This window comes from Camelus bactrianus, chromosome X (assembly GCF_048773025.1).
Source record: "Camelus bactrianus isolate YW-2024 breed Bactrian camel chromosome X, ASM4877302v1, whole genome shotgun sequence".
NCBI lineage: Eukaryota > Metazoa > Chordata > Mammalia > Artiodactyla > Camelidae > Camelus > Camelus bactrianus.
In genome coordinates, this window is record NC_133575.1 from 18,648,444 (window position 1) to 18,668,002 (window position 19,559).

General features: G+C 40.3%; 1 protein-coding gene across 2 annotated transcripts in view; it reads right to left on the minus strand.

Moving 5' to 3' along the window:
- The window catches only part of PCYT1B (phosphate cytidylyltransferase 1B, choline), a 116,784-nt gene that overhangs the window by 88,545 nt on the left and 8,680 nt on the right, over nucleotides 1-19,559 (minus strand). Inside the window, exons 1-2 of one of the 2 annotated variants that reach the window (XM_074359603.1) lie at nucleotides 2,678-3,206; nucleotides 2,085-2,184 (exon numbers count right to left, since the gene is read on the minus strand). In XM_074359603.1, coding sequence (XP_074215704.1) covers nucleotides 2,085-2,184; nucleotides 2,678-2,992 — 415 coding nt within the window. In that variant the 5' untranslated portion in view covers nucleotides 2,993-3,206. Of the gene's footprint in view, nucleotides 1-2,084; nucleotides 2,185-2,677; nucleotides 3,207-19,559 lie in introns of those variants that run through there. The other variant, XM_074359604.1, reaches the window with a different exon arrangement.

A 19,559-nucleotide genomic window follows, 5' to 3' on the forward strand; every position in this document is an offset into this window, starting at 1 on the left:
TATAACCTTGAAGCACGTTATAAACCCCCAGTACAGATTTACTGTCTTTTTGATAGAATGCCCAAGACAGCGCCACAGAAAAGTAATTGCTTCCTAGTCTTGCAAATTAACTAACACTTCAAAAAAATAATGTTTTTCTTGTTATCTTAAATAATACTCAAACAGCAAGATTTTTAAAACTCTGTGAGCTTCTCTAGTAACAGTACAAAGCTCCAACAATTAAATTTAGCTAATCTCCATGACACTCCTCCAGCCACTACCAACAGTTACTCTGAAGCAGCGGTCCTTGCAGCGCCGTCCCAGGACTGGCAGCCTCAGCGCCACCTGGGAGCTTGTTGGAGGTGCAGCTTCTCAAGCCCCACCCAGACGGACTGAATCGGAACCTCTGGGGGCAGGGCTAGAAGTCTGCTTTTGCAAGCCCTTCAAGGAATTCTAGGCAAGCTAAAGTTTGAAGATCATAGTGATTATTAGAGTGTGGTCTAAGACGAGTATGTGCCTTCTAAGTAAACAAAGAGCTAACTTGTCACATTATAACACTGACGTTAGAAGTTCTGAATAAAAAAGTTCCCCCGGCCAGACGCCTACCAACATCACAAATTCTCCTGGATAACTTCCCAGTGCCATCACCTGAGATAAGAGGGGAGAAGGTCTGAGAGCTGTAGGTCACCTTTGCTCCATCTCACCTCTACTGTTGTGCCCTGTGTTCCCCAGGGCCCGCCACATAGCTATCTCAAAATGCACCACCATCTTACTCTAGCCTGATTCTTGGGCCTTAAACCACTTGGTGGTTAGACAGCATACAGGCACCTGGTATCCCCCAGTTAGCCTGATGCCGGCTCAAAGCATCAGGCCAAATGCTCTCTGATTCTATTTTCAGATGAGAAGTTCCTTCTCTTATCCCAAACTTTCCTTCCTCCCTTCCTTCACTCACAAAGTATTTACTGAGCATACAGTACTTCTCTAGGTGCTGATGCGACAGCAGTGGGCAGGCAGACAGCCCCGCCACTGCAGAAGATCACAGCTTCTATCTGTCTTGTTCACACACCTTCGCTCTCTAGTGCAAAGTCTGAGCATGCTCTCATTGAGCTCCATGGTCTGCCACGGCGCGTGCTCACAGGGCGGCCCGCTGTGGTGGACACAGCAGGGGCACGAGGGGAGAGGGACTTGGGATCGAATCCTAGCTCTATCCAGTCAGCGCAGACATCTGACAAGTTCTCCGAGTCTCATTTGCCTCATTGGCAGAAAGGACACAATTAATACCCATCTCACCCAGTTTTTGCAAAGACTGAATGAAACAGAGAACAGACAGGGCATAGCACTCAGCAGAGGAAGAGTAAGTTCTGCTTCCCTTTCCTCTCCCTAGAAAAGTAGGGTCCTTTCTGCTCAGGCCTAAAGGCACCCTTTAACTTGAGAGCAAATCTGTTCTCTTCCTAACCCCCTGCCTGGACTTTCACTGCATCTTTTAGATTTATTGCTGGGTCAGCATTTCTCAGGGTATGGTCTGTAGACCATCAACTTCAGAATCACCTGGGCTGGTTTTTTTAATGCAGGTATCTGGGCCCTACCCCAGATGTTGGGGCTGGAACACGCACAAAACATCTGCCTCTTTCACAAACTTACCAGGCGATCCTTTGCACAGTGGTTTACGTGCTCTGAACTACCACCTCAAGCCTCTTTTTGCCTTTCTCACAAGAAGTCACTACAAGGCTTATTAACTCTGCCCGCTCTTTTCCACACTTCACTCTCCTGAAGCTAGTCTTAAAGAGGAAGTGGAGTGTCGTGGCTGGCAGATCAAGCTCAAGCCCAGACGGGTTTGAGATCAAATCCCAGCTTTACCACTTACCAGGGGTAAGCCTGGTCCCCCAGCAGCAGCATCACCCGGGGACTTCTTAGAGATACACATTTTGGAGCCTCACCCCTGTTGGACTGAATCAGCAACTCTAGGGGTGAGGCTTGCTTTGTGCTAACATCTCTAAATTCAACTCTCGGATTGAAAGCAAGTGCTTCTCAAGCAATGATGGGCCTTTCTGCTCCTTGAGATGTCAGGACAGGGCCCGTCCGAAGAACAAGAAGCACAGCCTCACCTGGTGTTCCTAAGCGGGCCTGAGCAATGGTCAGTTTTTCATGGGGTGCTTGGCACTGGCAGCTGGTTTCGTCTGCAAATGGGGCAGGTGCAGTCAGGGTCTAGAAGGGAAAAAGAGAAAGGGAATATAGTCGGACAAACTTTCCTTTGGCACTAACTTCCCCTGAAGTTGTATTTCTACTGGCTATGCAGGTATGATTAAGAAGTAAAACAGATCCACTGAGGAGTCTTTCAGAGAAATATAGTACTGTTGGAAATAAAAACAGGGACATAGTCACTGAAATCTTTTTTTTTTTTTTTTGATTGATGCTTCAGAAATAAGAGCTCTTCAGTGTCCAGTATCTGCCAGGTACCAGATGAGATGCTCTGGACACATTCTCTCTTCTAGGCCTCACGGCACCCTACGATGACGGCTAGAGACTGCTCTCCTCCCATAGGCTTTCCATCCTTCTCCAGCACAAGACACCACCATCTCTCTTTCACAGAAAAGGCAACTGAGGCTTAACAGGATGAAGAAATATGCTAAGTCATGCCCTTGGAAAGGCACGATGCTCAGCCTGGAACGTTTCCCAATCAACAAGGGCAGAGACTTACCCACACCCGGGGGTACTCGGCTGGAAGGAATGTCATACTCAGGAGCGAGGCAGACATCTGGATTTCACACACACCGGCCTGGCCAATCACAAACTCTGACGTCTCTTCAGCGCAAAGGCCAAAGTCGTTATCTGTACCCGGGGAGGGCCTAAAAGCACAGCATTTCTGGCGGGCTGCAGATAACTGCTCCTGTGGGGGCTCCAACAGCCACCAACGGCTGGAGGCCCCGCCCCAGGCCGCTTGGGCTGGGGCTCCGGGGAGTGCTGTCAGAGAGATGTAGTCACTTGGAAGTCTGCCCAGGAAGTGGCTCTGCATTTTTTAGTCAGCCTCTTAAAATGAAAACCTCACTCTCTCTAGACAGAGGAAGGCAAAGCGAGCCGTATTTTTGAAAACAGGGCAAATGCAATCCGGAGTTGTCCACGTGTAGTCTTTCAACTGTGTTGTTACCACGGTCATCGCTACATCATCAGCAATATTTTTAGAGCTGCAGCTGACGAGTCACTGTAAACATTGCGTATTCATTCATTCACTCAAGTAAGTCCGGCATTATCTTAGAACTGGGGACAGAAGCACAGGTAAGATCGGTCCACCTCCTGGAGGTGCCCCCATTCTCCTCTGCACTACCAAGGACCCATCCTGCCCTGCCCCCACCCCCCTCCCCACTGCAGCACCTTCCGTCCTGGAAGCTGGAGCCCTGCCCTAGAGTTGTTTGGAGACCTCTCAGTTGCCTGAGACTTTCTTAAACCCCGCCCTCACCCCATTCAGGGCTCTGAAAGCAAACCAAGATTTGGAACATGGATCCAGGAAACTTGAGTCTGTTACTGGTTCTCTTTCTAACCCATTAAGGTGACCTTGTGGGCCAGGATGGGCCAGAGATGAGGTGGCAAAGGAGGTGCAGGAGCAGTGACAAGAGCAGAGGCTCTGTAACCACAAAATGGGGGTTCAAATCCCCGTTCCAGCCCTTACAGGCAGTGTGTTCTAATTTGGCTCTCCTGATGGAAAGGAACTGATACTAAAGTTAGTTCAAAAGATGAAAGGTTATGTTACAGCCACCCTGGCACGGAAGCCGGGGGCGGGGGGCTAGGAGAGCAGCAGCGCCTGCCCCCAGAGTGCTCTCTGCACATGATTCTTTCTGTCCTGCTCCAAGTGACTCTAGGTCCTTCCACTACATTCAAGTCTCTTCCTTCTTCCCCGCCATCAACTTCAGCTTGAACATGGCCCAGGATGGCTGCCTCAGCCTCCCTTCCCAACATTCATTCAACCACTTTGGGTTGAGCCTTTCAGCCCCAGCTCCTGCTCCTACCAACATACTGCTTCTTTCCATGTTTCCCAATTCAGATTCCTAAAGGGAGGATCAGATCGGCCAAGCTCATCTTTCCAAACCAGGCCACAACCAGGAATAGCTGACATGGAGCCAGGTGCCCCCTGGGGCCCACCAGCTGCACCTCGTGAAGGAAGGAGGGGTGGCGAGGGAGGTCATGGGTGGCCTGTCATTGCCTCTTTAGCAGGAGCTCTCTTTGGGAGAAAAAAAAAATATCTGCCTTTACCTGTTTTTAAAAGGAAGCTCCTAAACTCAGTTGAATCTCAGTTTCATCTGTAAAATGGGTAACTTTCTTGCAGGGTTGTTGTGAAAAGAGAGATCATGTATGTCAAGTACCTGGCATTCAATCAATTGTAGCAATTAGACTGCTATTAGTATTGTTACATATCATAACCTATAATACTATAGATTATGATAATTATATCCATTATGATGATATAGTAATAGCTAGTGTAGTTCCTCACTGAAACAAGCAAACTGACTCATGAATGAAATTTTAGGACACGGCCCAAATAGGTAAATGAATTGGCAAATCGAGTTAGCTTATATTAATGATCCATGAATCTTTCATACACGTGGACAGTGAATCTTTTTCACAGAATCTAAAACAAACTACTCATTGGAAATCTTATGTACTAGTCACAAAGTTTAAAGATACAAGGCATTGCCATTTTCCAAGAAAAGTGTATTCTAGAGAGTGTGAAATCTGGTAATTAATGTTGTCAATCAACAGTAGTTACTTAAAGGTGAAAAAAAGGTTTATATGCACTGTGCATTTTATTCTTAATTATTGCGGCCTAGAGGTGGGAAAATAAGAGAAGCAAAGAGATGGAAGGCAGAGAGAATTCCCACATGTGCTTGTGTGTGCACATGCGTGCTTGTGAGTATCTTTAACAGCAGTTGACACGGAAAAGGGGTATTTCTTGTTCTGTATAAGGCACTGTGCTTGGAATGGGAGGAATGCAGAAATAAATGAGCCACAGCCTTGCTCTCTAGAACATTGCCTTCCAAAGTGAGATGGAAGACTCCGTCGGCAGAGAGTCCAGCTCTACGTTCAGGAAGACCTTGGTTAAGGCCCGGCTACCACCAACCAGCCCTGTGATCTGAGGCAGTATTTCTTCAGCCAAAACATCCCAGAACTCCTCCTCCTCTGAGCCAGAATAAGTCATTTGATTTACAGGGAATTCTATGCTATTCAGGTTCCGTTTCCTCCACCTACCAAGGGCACACCCACCTCAGGACAATGGGAACAAGATAGTCAGAGGCTCCAGAGAGGGGCAGGAACTGGTCCAACCCAGCCTCCAGGCTCTCTACCACCCTGGAGGGGGCGCCCAGCCCCTATCTGTTCCTCATCATTTGCCAGAGCTGGGATGGTTCCAGGGATCCTCTGGTCTAGGCCCTGCATAAGGCATTAAGCCAAGGCCCAATAATATGACATAATAGCTAATTCTTTAAGTGCCTACTTCGTGCCATGTATCTGTCTCTCAAATGTATTCGCTCATTTAATTTGTACCACAACTCTGTGAGGCAGGTGCTGCCTCCACTGAACTGTAAAGGACCAGTTTCCAACAGTGACACCAAGTGGTAGAAAGAAGCAATAGCAGTGGTAGATCCCTCAGACCCAGTTACCTTCTTGGCTCCTTTGAACTGAGGAAACACTAGAATCCTTAGACAACTGGGACCAAGGGGCCTCAAAAAGGAGATAGGACTCCCTGCTCATTAGAAAAGTTGTGAGGGGCAAACAATTAATTGAAAAAAACAAAAGCACATGACCCTGTTTACCTAGACTTAGTGAAGTAGGTCAGATACATATAAACAGGGCTCAGCTTAGACTCCAAATCATCAGATCACATAGTCAAGTGCTTAGTAGAACATGCTATATGTTTTACATGATGCTAGATGTTGTTTGGAGAGTTGATTAGGTGGGAGAAGGAAGTAAAAAAGGGAAAAACGGAATTGGCTCTGCAGCAGCAATCTTCAAAGGTGAAGGGGTAGCCATTTTAGAATGGGAGGAGGTGTTGGCTTGAAAAGGCATACTCAATTGTCAGTAATGTTATATTTGGGGGAAAAATTCTACCCTTTTCAACTTACAAGTCATGGAAATTAAGCCTTTTGACTGGTAGAGATCATCAGAGGATAGACAATGCCCACCTAGGAAGCCATATTCCAAATGTGGGGCTAGAAAGACACATGAAAGTTTCCTGTTTACCAGAATAGAGTAAGGATTTTAAAAGGTAAAGAAGCCCTGGCCCAGCGCCCTGGACCTCACATGTGCAAGGGCCTTGCCAGACCACAGACTTGGATCTAGACAGCAATAAAACCTCTCTCTACCTAATTTAAGATTTCAGAACATCCAGCCATTGAATGTGAACATGTTGCCTATTTGTGCAAGTTCTGGTTGTGTAAACCGCATGGCAGTACCACACCAAAGCCGTATTCCCATCGGGCTTTTTCAGGGGGAAGATGAGATACTGGGCATTTCACGTGCAGAATATGTTCAATTGGACATTGTCAAATATTTACTTAGAACAAAAGCTATGAGAAATGAAGGCAACATTGTAAGTTAACTATACTTCAATTTTAAAAACTTTAAAAAATCAACTGATTAAAAAAACACAAAACAACAACAAAACCCAAAAGCTTTTAGGCACTATATACAATATACAATACACACATTACCTGAGTGGAAAATGGTCAGTAGAACATCTCCTTATGCAATGAGCACCCCTGACAATGGGATCAATCAGACAGCAAGCTAATTAATCAACCAATCAGAACTGAGCACAGGACTGCTGATGGTGATGGCCAAGTGCGGGGCTGCTTGTTTGAGCTAAGCTGTTTTTAACAGCAGTGGGGCTATTCAGTCAAACAAGCCTGAGTTCAAATCCTAGTTCCATGCATCATTGACCATTAGATTTTCTAAAACTGAACTTCAGAAAATTGCTCATTCTTAACCTTTCTAACCTTCAGTATCCTCACCTATGCAAGGAGGATAATCCGATCATCTACCTCATGAGGCTGCGGTGAGGGGTAAATGACAGGCGGTAGGTGTGATTACTATCTTCCTTCTGCCTCTCCAGAAGCTACTCTCTCCCACCCTTCTCTACTCCTTCCTGGATGGCTTTTTGTATGGACTGAACCCGTGAGTCCTGCTGCCCTCCTGCTTCCAGTTGAGTTGGGTCCAAGGGAAGCACAGAAAGCAGCAGAGGGCAGGACAAGAGTGAGCTCAGGGCATTCATCACTCCGGCATCCTCCCTGAGGGGAAGCAGTATGCTGGTCTGTCCTTTTACTGAAAACCATGGCTCCATGACGTCCTGCCAACCATATTCTCCCCTTGCCCCTTCATGCCTTGGGGTGGCAACCCCCCCCCAATGTTTCTACGCTTCGGGCACCATACTATGCCGTGAGGTTTCCTTAAACTCTGCCCATGCCTTTGTAAACCATCCCTTTGTTAAGCTCTCTTCAAGTTTCCCCTTTCAAGGAAGCTGTCTTTATCTCGACAAGGCTCTGACTGATACAGTATACCTAATAGTACGATGGCAGACTCAATAAATTTACCTAGCAAGTGTTGGTGAGACATGTTAGGAGCACAGAAACCACTTGAAAAGTGAATTTCACATAGTTAATAAATACATAACCATCTCAAGAATGTCTTCCAGTTGGAAAGACTTTTGTAACGACAGAACATTTTCATCAGGACATGCAAGAGGCAAGAGTAGGACTTCAGAATGAATCGACTTCACCAATGTAGGCTTTTTGCTTCAGGACTGTGCAGCTTTAGAACTGCAAATTCAGAAATGCAGAAAGATGGCACCAAACTCATCCCTCTGTCTCATGCTGTTAGGTCGTATTTACCTGTCACTAAACGTATTTTTAAGGCCTGATTTTAGGTGGGATCAGAATGTTTTTGCCTTTTGAAAATAGACAGCAAAGAAAAAGTAGATCTTAGCACTGACCGTAGGCCCAACACATGTGACTCACTGGACCCCTGGACTGTGTTACTGATGATGTGGAATCTCAGATCAGGTGCCAGTGGAGCAGAAGACGACGAGGCCCAGTCCACAGCTCAGCACCAAGAAATATCCACTTTTCACTTAGCCAAGTATGGTGCACACATATTATGACATGATAGGCACCAATAAAAAAAGTAAGACAGATACATCTGCACAGACAGGGAATGATTTCTAAGACATTTTGGTGAATGCAAAAAGCAAGTCACAAAACAGTATGTATACTATGTATACATGTTATGTAGTAAGATATCATTTATGGTTAGAGAGAGAGGAACCAAAAAATAAAATACTTAGAAATAAATCTGCACAGCAAAAAAAAGTGACAATGAATATATGTATGTTCATGTATAACTGAAAAATTGTGCTCTACACTGGAATTTGACACAACACTGTAAAATGACTATAACTCAATAAAAATGTTAAAAAAAAAAAAGAAAGAAAGAAAGAAAGAAAGAAATCTGACCAAGGAAGTGAAATACTTATATGTGGAGAACTACAAAACACTGACTAAGGAAATTAAAGATGACTTAAAGAAATGGAAAGATATCTCATGCTCTTGGATTGGAAGAATCAATATCGTTAAAATGGCCATACTGCCCAAAGTCATCTACAGATTTAATGTGATCCCTATCAAATTACCCAGGACATTTTTCACATAATTAGAACAAATAATACTAAAATTTATATGGAATCACAAAAGACCCAGAATTGCCAAAGCATTACTGAAGAAAAAGAATGAAGCTGGAGGAATAACTCTCCCAGACTTCAGACTATACTAGAGCTACAGTAATCAAAACAGCATGGTGTTGGCACAAAAACAGACATATGGATCAATGGAACAGAATAGAGAGCCCAGAAATGCACCCACAAACATTTGGTCAATTAATCTTCGACAAAGGAGGCAAGAACATACAATGGAGTAAAGACAGTCTCTTCAGCAAATAGTGTTGAGAAAACTGGACAGCAGCATATAAATCAATGAAGTTGGAATACTCCCTCACACCATACAGAAAAATAAACTCAAAAGGGCTTAAAGACTTAAACATAAGACAAGACACTATAAACCTCTTAGAAGAAAACACAGGCAAAACATTATCTAACATAAATATCAGCAATGTTCTCCTAGGGCAGTCTACCCAGGCAATAGAAATTAAACCAAAAATTAAAAAATGGGACCTAAACTTGTAAGTTTTTGTACAACAAAGGAAACCATAAGCAAAACAAAAAGACAGCCTAAGAAATGGGAGAATATATTTGCAAAAGATGAGACTGACAAGGGCTTCATTTCCAGAGTATATAAACAGTTTGTGCAACTTAAGAAAAAAACAACCCAGTCCAAAAATGGGCAGAAGACCTAAACAAGCAGTTCTCCAATGAAGACAAACGGCCAATAGACACAAAAAATTATCAATATCACTAATTATCAGAGAAATGCAAATCAAAACTACAATAAGGTATAACCTCACACCAGTCAGAATGGGCATCATTCAAAAGTCCACAAACAATAAATACTGGAGAGGCTGTGGAGAAAAGGGAAACCCTCCTACACTGTTGGTGGGAATGTAGTTTGGTGCAGCCGGTATGGAAAACATATGGAGATTCCTCAAAAGACTAAAAATAGACTTAGCATATGATCCAGCAATCCTACTCCTGGGCATATATTCAGAGGGAACCTTAATTTGAAAAGATACATGCACCCCAATATTCATAGCAGCACTATTTACAACAGCCAAGACAAGGAAACAACCTAAATGTCCATCAACAGATGACCTGATAAAGAAGTTGTGGTATATTTATACAATGGAATACTACTCAGCCATAAAAAAGAATAAAATAATGCCATTTGCAGCAACATGGATGGACCTGGAGATTGTCATTCTAAGTGAAGTAAGCCAGGTCTACGGCCATACCATCCTGAACATGCCCAATCTCATCTAAGTGAAGCAAGCCAGAAAAAGAAAGAAAAATACCATATGATATCACTCATATGTGGAATCTGAAAAAAAAAAGTCAAAACGAACTTATTTACAAAACAGAAACAGACTCACAGACATAGAAAACAAATTTATGGTTACTGGGGGGAAGGTGGTGAAGGGATAAACTGGGAGTTCGAGATTTGCAGATACTAACTACTGTATATAAAATTGATAAACAAGTTCATACTGTATAGCACAGGGAACTATATTCAATATCTTACAGTAATCTAAAGTGAAAAAGAATATATGTATGTTCCTATATGACTGAAGTATTGTGCTGTACACCAGAAATTGACACAACATTGTAAACTGACTATACATCAATAAAAACACACACATTTATATATATATGTGTGTGTACATATATATATGTATATAAAAGAGAGAAATAGGTAATTGTGTCAAAACAGTTTAGAATTGCACTGTCCAATATGGTAGCTGTTAGCCATACATGGCAATTTAAATTCAAATTATGATAAGTTAAATTTAAATAACATAACTCAGTTTCTCAGTCACACTAGCCGCATTTCAAGTGCTCAAAAACCACATGTTACAGTGGCTACTGTCTTATCACAGATATAGAACATTCTAATCAGCACAGAAAGTTCTATTGGACAGCACTGCCCTAGAAAAAAACATACTGTTAATGGGGGTTAACTTTGAGGAAGAAGATAGCATTAGGAGAAGAGATGAAAGGATGTTTTCATTGTTTCGCCATAGATATCTGTTATTTTGTTTTATTTTTACAATGAGAACACATTCGTGGAATGTATTTAATTTAAAAATAAATTTAAAGATATATTTCCTCCCCTGTGAATTCAGAGATGCAGGAAATTTAATCAAGGAGCAAAGGTCCTGAATGTGAGAGGGGAAAGGCATGTAATAGGAAAAGAGTACTGAAAAAAAAAAAGGCATTATCTCTAAACTCACTGTTAGATGACATTATTTCCAGTAAGTGAAACGTTTAAAACTCATTTGACCTTTTAAAAACAATTTAAATTGCCGTCATAGTATTCACCCACCATTCATTTTTTTCAACAAATACTACGTGAGTGCTTGCTGTATGCCAGGCACTGTTTTAGGTTCTGAGGATACTTTGGGGAACAAAACAGATAAAAAAATCCTGCCCTTGTGATGCTTAAAAATAATAAGCAACAAAAAAGATAGTAAAATGTGTAGTACGTTAAAAGGTGATAAGTGCTATAGAAAAAACTAGGCAACAAAGAGGGAAAGGGAGTTACCGGTATATTTTTAAATAGGATAGTTAAGCCAGCTGATATATGTGTAAATATATAAAGGATCAATTGAGCTATGGGGAGAAAGAACACTCCAGGCAGAGAAAACCCCAAGTGCAAAGGCCCTGAGGCAGGAGCATGCCCAGCTTCTTCCAGGAATAACAAGAAGGTCAGTATGCCTGGAGGAAGTGAGCAAGAAAGAAAAGTAGTAGGAAATATAGCCAGAGAAGTGAGGCAGAAGGAAGGCGATGGGAAGCACCCAGTGGTGTGGGGGTTTTAGGATGCTATAAAGACTGGCTTTCACTCTGAGAAGATAAGAGCCATTCGAAAGTTTTGAACAGGGAGTGATATGATCTAATTAGTTTTAACAGGACCGCCTGGCTGCTATATTGAGCAGAAACTCTAAGAAGTCAAAGGTAGAAGCAAGAAAACCCCTGAGGCATCTGGTGTCATAACCAAGCCAGAGTAGATGGAAGCTGGGGCCAGGGTGATGGCAGTGGAAGTGGTCAGATTCTGGAGAGATTTTGATAAATAAAATTTTGATTTGATTGGGTGTAGAGTGTGAAAGAATGAAAGGAGTCGAGATAACGCCCAAGTTACTGGCCTGAAGAACTGGAAAGATGGCATTGCCATTCCCTAGGATGGGGAGGACATTAGAAGCAGAGGTTTGAGGGTGGAAGGAATAGGATGGGGAGATTAAGAATTCCATTCTCATACTGTATAGTATAGCACAGGGAAATATATACAAGATCTATGGTAGCTCACAGAGAAAAAAATGTGACAATGAATATATGTATGTTCATGTATAACTGAAAACTTGTGCTCTACACTGGAATTTGACACAACAGTGTAAAATAATTATAAATCAATAAAAAATGTTAAAATAAAATAAAACTGCTCTAGAAAAAAAAATTCTATTCTCCCACAAGCAGATTGTATTTTCTATAGAACACCAAATTTGAATGTTAAGATATTTTATTAAATAAGTGTTTGGTTTATTGGTAAATTAAAAAGCTTTACTGCAAAAAAAAATTCCATTCTCATACCCACACTTATATGGGCAATTAATCTACAACAAAGAAGGTAAGAATATCAAATGGGGAAAAAACAGCCTCTTCAACAGTGTTGGGAAAACTAGACAGCTACATGTAAAAGAATCAAACTGGACCACTCTCACACCATACACAAAAATAAATTCAAAATGGATTAACAACTTATATATAAGACCTGAAACCATAAAACTAGTAGAAAACAGAGGCAGTAAGCTCTTTGACATTGCTCTTAGTAATATTTTTTTCGGCTATGTCTTCTCAGGCAAGGGAAATCAAAGCAAAAATAAACAAATGAGACTACATCAAACTAAAAAGCTTTTGCACAATGAAGGAAACTATCAACAAAATGAAAAGGTCACTTACTGAATGGGAGAAGATATTTGCAAATGATATATCCAATGAGGAGTTAATATACAAAATACACAAGGAACTTACACAATTCAACAGCAAAAAAATCCCCAAACAACCCATTTTAAAAATGGGCAAAGGATCCTAACAGATATTTTTCCAAAGAAGGCATACAAATGGCCAACAGGCACATGAAAAGATGCTCAACCTCACTAATTATCAAGGAAATGCAAAACAAAACCACAATGAGATATCACCTCACACCTGTCAGAATGGCTATCATCAAAAAGACAAGAAATAACAAATGTTGGCAAGGATGTGGAGAAAAGGGAACCCTTGTACACTGTTGGTGGGGATGTAAATTGGTGCAGCCACTGTGAAAAACAGTATGGAGGTTCCTCAAAAAATTAAAAATAGAACTACCATATGATCCAGCAGTTCTGCTCCTGGGTATCTAGCCAAAGAAAATGAAAACACTCATTAGAGAAGACACATGCACCCCTATGTTCACTGCAGCACTATTTGCAACAGCCAAGATATGGAAGCAACTGAAGGCCCCAACAATAGATGAATGGATAAAGAAGATGTGGTATATATATCCATATACATCTAATGGAATACTAGTCAAAAAATTGAAATTAAAAGATAAAAAATTAATTTCCTTAATTTTGTATCTATTTAAGATGGATGTTCACTAAACTTATTGTGGGAATCATTTTATAACATGTAAGTCAAATCATCATGCTGTATACCTTCAACTTATACAGTGCTGTATATCGATTATATCTCAAACAAAACTGGAAGAAAAATTACATTAAATTAAAAAAAAGAATTCTGTTCTCACACATTTGGTTTGACATGCCTATTAGATCTCCAAGTGGAGATGTCAGGTAGGCACTTCATTGTACAAGACTGGAGTTTGGTACAGAGGACTAAGTTAGTGATACAGATTAAAAAGCCGTAAGAATACAAATGATATTTAAAGCCACTAGACTAGATTCATTCATTCAGCTGAGGGTGTGAGTGCAAATTGAAGAGAGGTCCTGGTAGATAGACGAGGAGACAATGTATATTTATGGCCAGTCTTCTCCCACTACCATGGAAGCTCCAAGAAACAGACCACTAAGTCTGTTCTTTTCATTGCTATATCCATACGTCCTAAGGCAGTACCTGGCATATACAAGGTCCTCAATGAATATTTGTTGAATGGGGGAATTTAAAGTCACTAGAGAATGATTATTGATGAAAGAATTAGACAGAATGATTATTGATAAAGATTAAACTCACTTAAGAAAATAAATACACTTATCCACGTTTCTCAACTTTTTCTTATCATATATACTATTGGGAACTCAGGGAAAATAAAGAGAGGAAAGAAAAACTTATCAAGAATTCAAATACAATCATTGTTAACACTTTCTACATTTCTTTTTCAAGCTTTCTGATATGTTTTATATATATATTAACAACTTTGGAATCTTTTTTTCAATCAATATGATTATTTTATCATGTCATTTAAATAGTCTTCAGCCTATTTTTTTTTATTAATAGACTTTTTTTAAAGCAGTTTTAGGTTCACAGTAAAATGAGAAGAAGCCATGGCTATTTCCGGTAGAACTCTCACTGATTTTGATAGCTATAAAGCAATATGCTAATAGAAAAACCATAAATTCTTTAAATATTTCTGTTCTTTAATATTAAGTTGTTTATATTTTACTAATATAAATAATTTTCTAAACGTTAAGTGTGAACCTCTGATTGTCTCCTTAGAATAGACACCTAGGAGTTGAATTACTTAGATCAGGGATATGAACATTTTAAAGATGAATATTTGAAGAACATTTTAACATATATTGGTAAATTACCTTCTATAAAAGCTGTATCATTTACACTCACGTTACATGTATAAAGGCACCTATCTTGCTGCCATCTCACTGGCACTGAGTATTATCTTCATCAATTTTATAGACCAAAAATGGCATCACACTATTTCAATTTACAGAATTTTGATTACAAGAAACAGTATGAATATATGTATATTCATGTATGACTGAAGCATTGTGCTGTACAGCAGAAATTGACACAGCATTGTAAACTGACTATACCTCAATAAAAAAATAAAAATAATAAAAATAAAATTTAAGAAGAGTGAACATTTTTCAAATGTCTATTAGCCATTTGTATTTTCTTCTGAGAATAATCTGTCCTTGGCTCATTTTTCTATTAAGTATTTTGAAGTTACTTATAAGCAAAACAATAGTACAATTTAAAAAGTATGTTAAGTATCTTTTAAAAAACATGTTTTCCAACTTTATCTAGAGTCCCCTCACTAGAGTTTTATTTTTTAAGCCAATGTGTGAATACCCACATCTAGGTCAGGCTAGTAATTACTGCACTTCCAGCAATCAGGGATTAGAATTTTTATTATGCCCCAGGGAGATGGGCATCCTTAAAACACTGACCACCCATAAGCTGTAACTCTCCCCATGTGGCCACCTTCCAAACCCCACAGCAGTGGATTTCCAATAGCTGGAAGACGCTTAGTACTATAAATAATACCACATTACATTGATTCTAAACTGTCCATTTCCCTTCCACATTTTAACATGTCTGAGATTAGGAGGGGTCTTACAATAAATGTCTTAAAATCCGCGTTGGCCATTTTATAACATTCTAACATTCTAACACCTTTGAAACGGAGGTGAGTCTTACAATTAATGACGTCTTAGAATCAATAAATGCATATATGCTATTAACAACAGAAAATAATCAGTTTAACCTAGAGATAAAAGTTCCACACCCGAAATCATCTTTTTCTTAGGCAATTGAGCTTAAGGAATTTATCGTGAATGTCAATAATAATCTTATATCTTATTTATACCCACTTCCTTCCCTAAAGGACTTGAAGTGACTTTTTAAGAAATTGAAAGTTTAAAATAATAGTTGCAAGATGTAGGGTTAAGGTGGAAATAGGGGTTTTGAAAAGAGCCAGGGGCGAAATGAGCACACAAGAATGTCTATCAGTCTTCTACATTTCAGAGGGGCAGGCCACAAAAATGGCTTTAAGATCCCATGAGTCAAAGCAAAGAGGAAGACAAAGTTAATATTGTCTTAAAGCAAAAAAAAAAAAAAAAAAAAAAGTTGAGGAGAAGCACAGAATTTCCTGATGTCAAGTTTTTATAAATTCCTCCCATGGTGCCTTTATAATGGGCATGCTGGGCATTGCCACAGCGACACCAACATACTCAATGATAGTCCCTTGATAAAGACAATCCTGTTTTTGATGTTTGTCTCTGTAACACCCTCCCTGCAAGGCGGAGCCCCAGAACCAAAGAGCAGTTCAGAGAAGCCTTTCTACAAGAGCCCAAATATGCAGTCTGAGAATGCAGCTCCCCACCTCATGGATGGATCCAAAGGCAAGATTTAAAATATGGAGCCCAGGGTTTTCTAATGTCGGATGGGCAAAACAATCCATGAGAGAGGAACACTTGTCCCTAGATTTATCTTTTCATGTTAAAAAACAAGAAAGGAAAGATGGCTAATCCCCAATTCTAATTTGAAAACAGACTGGCGCCCCAACTTTGCCAACATAAAGTCTACAAGGTTATTCAAAGGAAGAATGCAAGTTGTTCCAACAGAGAAGGGTGGCCTGGGCCCCCCGACGTTTTCATTGACTTTCAGCTTACTGAAATATAATACAGTTCACCTGGGCCCATATCTGTACATTTGTGGATGATACCTAGTTTTAACTCAACAAAGGCTCACAAAATCAGCCGGCGGCTTAAAACATTTCCGGCAGTGAAATAGGAAAGCAAAAATAATAGAAGCACAGCAAACAACAAGAAAGTGGCAGAGCAGACCCTTCCTTCGACCCTTTGTATAAGTTCTGCATCCGAAGCATTATCAAGTGTGAACAATAACGACCTAATCAGAGTTGACAAAAAGACAGCTGAATCGAAAATGATCACAGTGAATATATGTATGTTCCTATATGGCTGAAGCATTGTGCTGTACACCAGAAACTGACACAAAATTGTAAACTGACTATACTTCAATAAGAAAAATATATATAAATTTTTAAAAAAGAAAATGATCACAAGAAGACCATTTGAAATATGTGCTAGCAGCATTAAACGTCACCTGGAGCATATATTGTACCTTGAGATATTAGGTAATGATGGTGTGAAGCTATTATAATTCCCACAATACTTAAAAATGAAGCACCCAGAACAAGAAGAGAAACCTCTAGGATTTTTTTCAGCAGTGTTTCAAGACACGTGATACTCAATCCCGCCCTTCACAAAATGCCACTCCAAGTAACGATAAATGTTTAGAAGCCTTTTTCGAGTTGCTACAATTCAGAGAAAACCCAAAAGTCTCATACCATTGCAGAAGCACCTGCTCTTCGTGCCACAGTAAAACTGGCTGCTCTAATGTGTAGGAAAAGATTGATGCCAAACTAAAATGCATCCCTTTGTCAGCAAATATATTTGGAAGACATATAGAAAACATTGCTGAAGACTGGAAGAAACAAGCATTAGAACAAATTATGCAGTGTGGGAGGTTTGCTATACAGTTGGATGGAGGTACAGATATTTCTAACATGTCTTAGCTTGAGGTATTTACTAAATTCTGTTTCAATAATAAACCCTTTTTTTCCCTAAGCCACTAAAGATGTTCCAATGAAGAAAGATTTTCCAAAGATGTTCCCAGGAAGATTGATTCTGCAAAGTGGATGACTTCTTTAATAAGAAAAAAATATATATATATATACACACACACAGAAAAACTGTGTAAGTGTGCCTCCCAATGAGGTAACTGCTTTGCTGTTGCACCCAGATCTCTCATCTATTTGAAAAATACCTCTCTGTCTTCTTTTCATGACCTGTCTTCTATTGACTTTCTAAATGTTTTTTCTCGAGGTAACATCCTGGAAGACTGTACAGTACAGTAGATTAATTAAACCAGATCTCATATAGAGATAGGCAGATACAGGGAGGATTCTAATTGCTTTAATTACAACTCTTCAGTTTTCTTCCCTTTAAAAACCTGGTAGGAAAAAAAAAAAACCTGGCAGGCTGGCTTAGGGTCAGTTATTTTCTACAATTTGCAAAATTATCCTGAGGCACCCTTGCTACTAACCAATTCCATACACTTCCTTCTGAGTTTAGAAACTGTGAAGGTAGACCACTGTTAGAAAATGCATATAGCCTGGGACCCACGGATTTTAATTCACAAGATTACCTGACTAGGGCTGGAATGGTCCTAGAAACAAGGCCAGTTTAGTTCAAGGGTTTGTCTACATTCTCCTTGGGGCTGCGTATACTGACTCCTGGAAGGACTAAGCACATTTGAAGCTCTTTTAGCAGCCAAGAGCTGTAATTGTAGATAGGATCTGATACCATTCCTTAGATTGTAACCAAGAGACCACCAGAACTATTTGGAAATGAGAAATATGTTTCAGAGTGTACTTTCTATTACAGTGGTCAGAAAACCTCTAAACTTAGTATTAAAGAATAATATACATACAGAAGCGTGCGTATCTCCTAAGTGTGCAACAGTGAACTTTCACAAGCTGAAAACACAAAACATCCCCATCAAGTAACCAACCAAGGCTAGCATACATCCTGTGCTTCTTCCACTGTCCCGACTTCTAACATCATAGATTAGTTTGCCTACTTTTAAAATGCTTAATAGAAATGGTATCATGAGTGTATATTATTTTGTGTCTGGCTTCTTTCACTCAATATTACATTTGTGCAATTCATTCCTATTTTTGCAGGTGGTTGTAGATTCTTCATTCTCATTGCTGTGTATTATTACATTGTGTGAGTATACTACAATTTACTTATTCTGCCTCTGCTGGGCATTTGGGTGGTTTCCACTTTGGGGTTACTATGAATAATGCTGCTAAGAACATCCTAATACTAGTCTTTGGTGACTGGATGTACAAATTTCCTCAGAGTAGAAGTGCTGGGTCAAATATATTTACTTGGAATTTCTTAATTTACTACCAAGAGCCTAGACATCTGATCGTTTCCATTCCTGGTCCTAAAAGCAGAAAATGTGACATGGGGACAGCTAAATACAGCCCTTCTCAAAGTGCATCCCAACACATCTTGTTTCTGACTCACCTGGGAGCTTGAACAGGTGATTCTCTGCTCACTTACGTGGGAGAATTGTGTGTAGTAGAAACGGGGGGGGGGGGGTGTGTGAGAAGTCAGATAAACCTAATTTGAAATCCCAGCTTTATCCGTTAGTTTGAGGAATTACTTAATGCTGTGTTTATTTCTAGCATGGGGAATAGTACTTTTCATTTCACAGGTCTGCAACCTGGTTAAATGACATAACCCATATAAAGCATCTGGCACAGCGCCGAACACAGTGTGCTTCGTCAATAGTTGTTCAATTCCCCCTTTGCCCATGAGAAAAAATAAGTGAGACCTCTAGCCTTGAAGCCAGTATACAACAATGACCTTATAACTAAACAATTTGGAGGTACAATGGAATTTATTATTATGTGACTGGACCCACAGTCGATCTCAGGCCCACTAGAGATGCAGCACTGAAGCTTGTGAGCACCAGGAACGGGCTTTCAACAACATTTGGCTGGCAATGGGCTGTCCACCTCATTCATGATGTTTCCATTAGCCTATTATTATTGTTATTTTTCTTAAATGCCAGTTTAAATAGCCCTCAGCATCCTTTTACACTGACATGAGGTTCAGTGTGCATGAATTACTGAGTGGAAAACAAAAAATGCCAAGTCAAAGACTTGGGCGGGAGGGAGATTATATGAAAATGAATCCCGCTCAATGGGCTAGCCCCGTGTGGGCCAGCACATTATTACACAGTCGCACACTACAAGGGCTTGCTGCTTGATTTTCTAATAACTGTGTTATCAAGTGTGCCTTCAGGATTGTTGAGTGCTAAACTG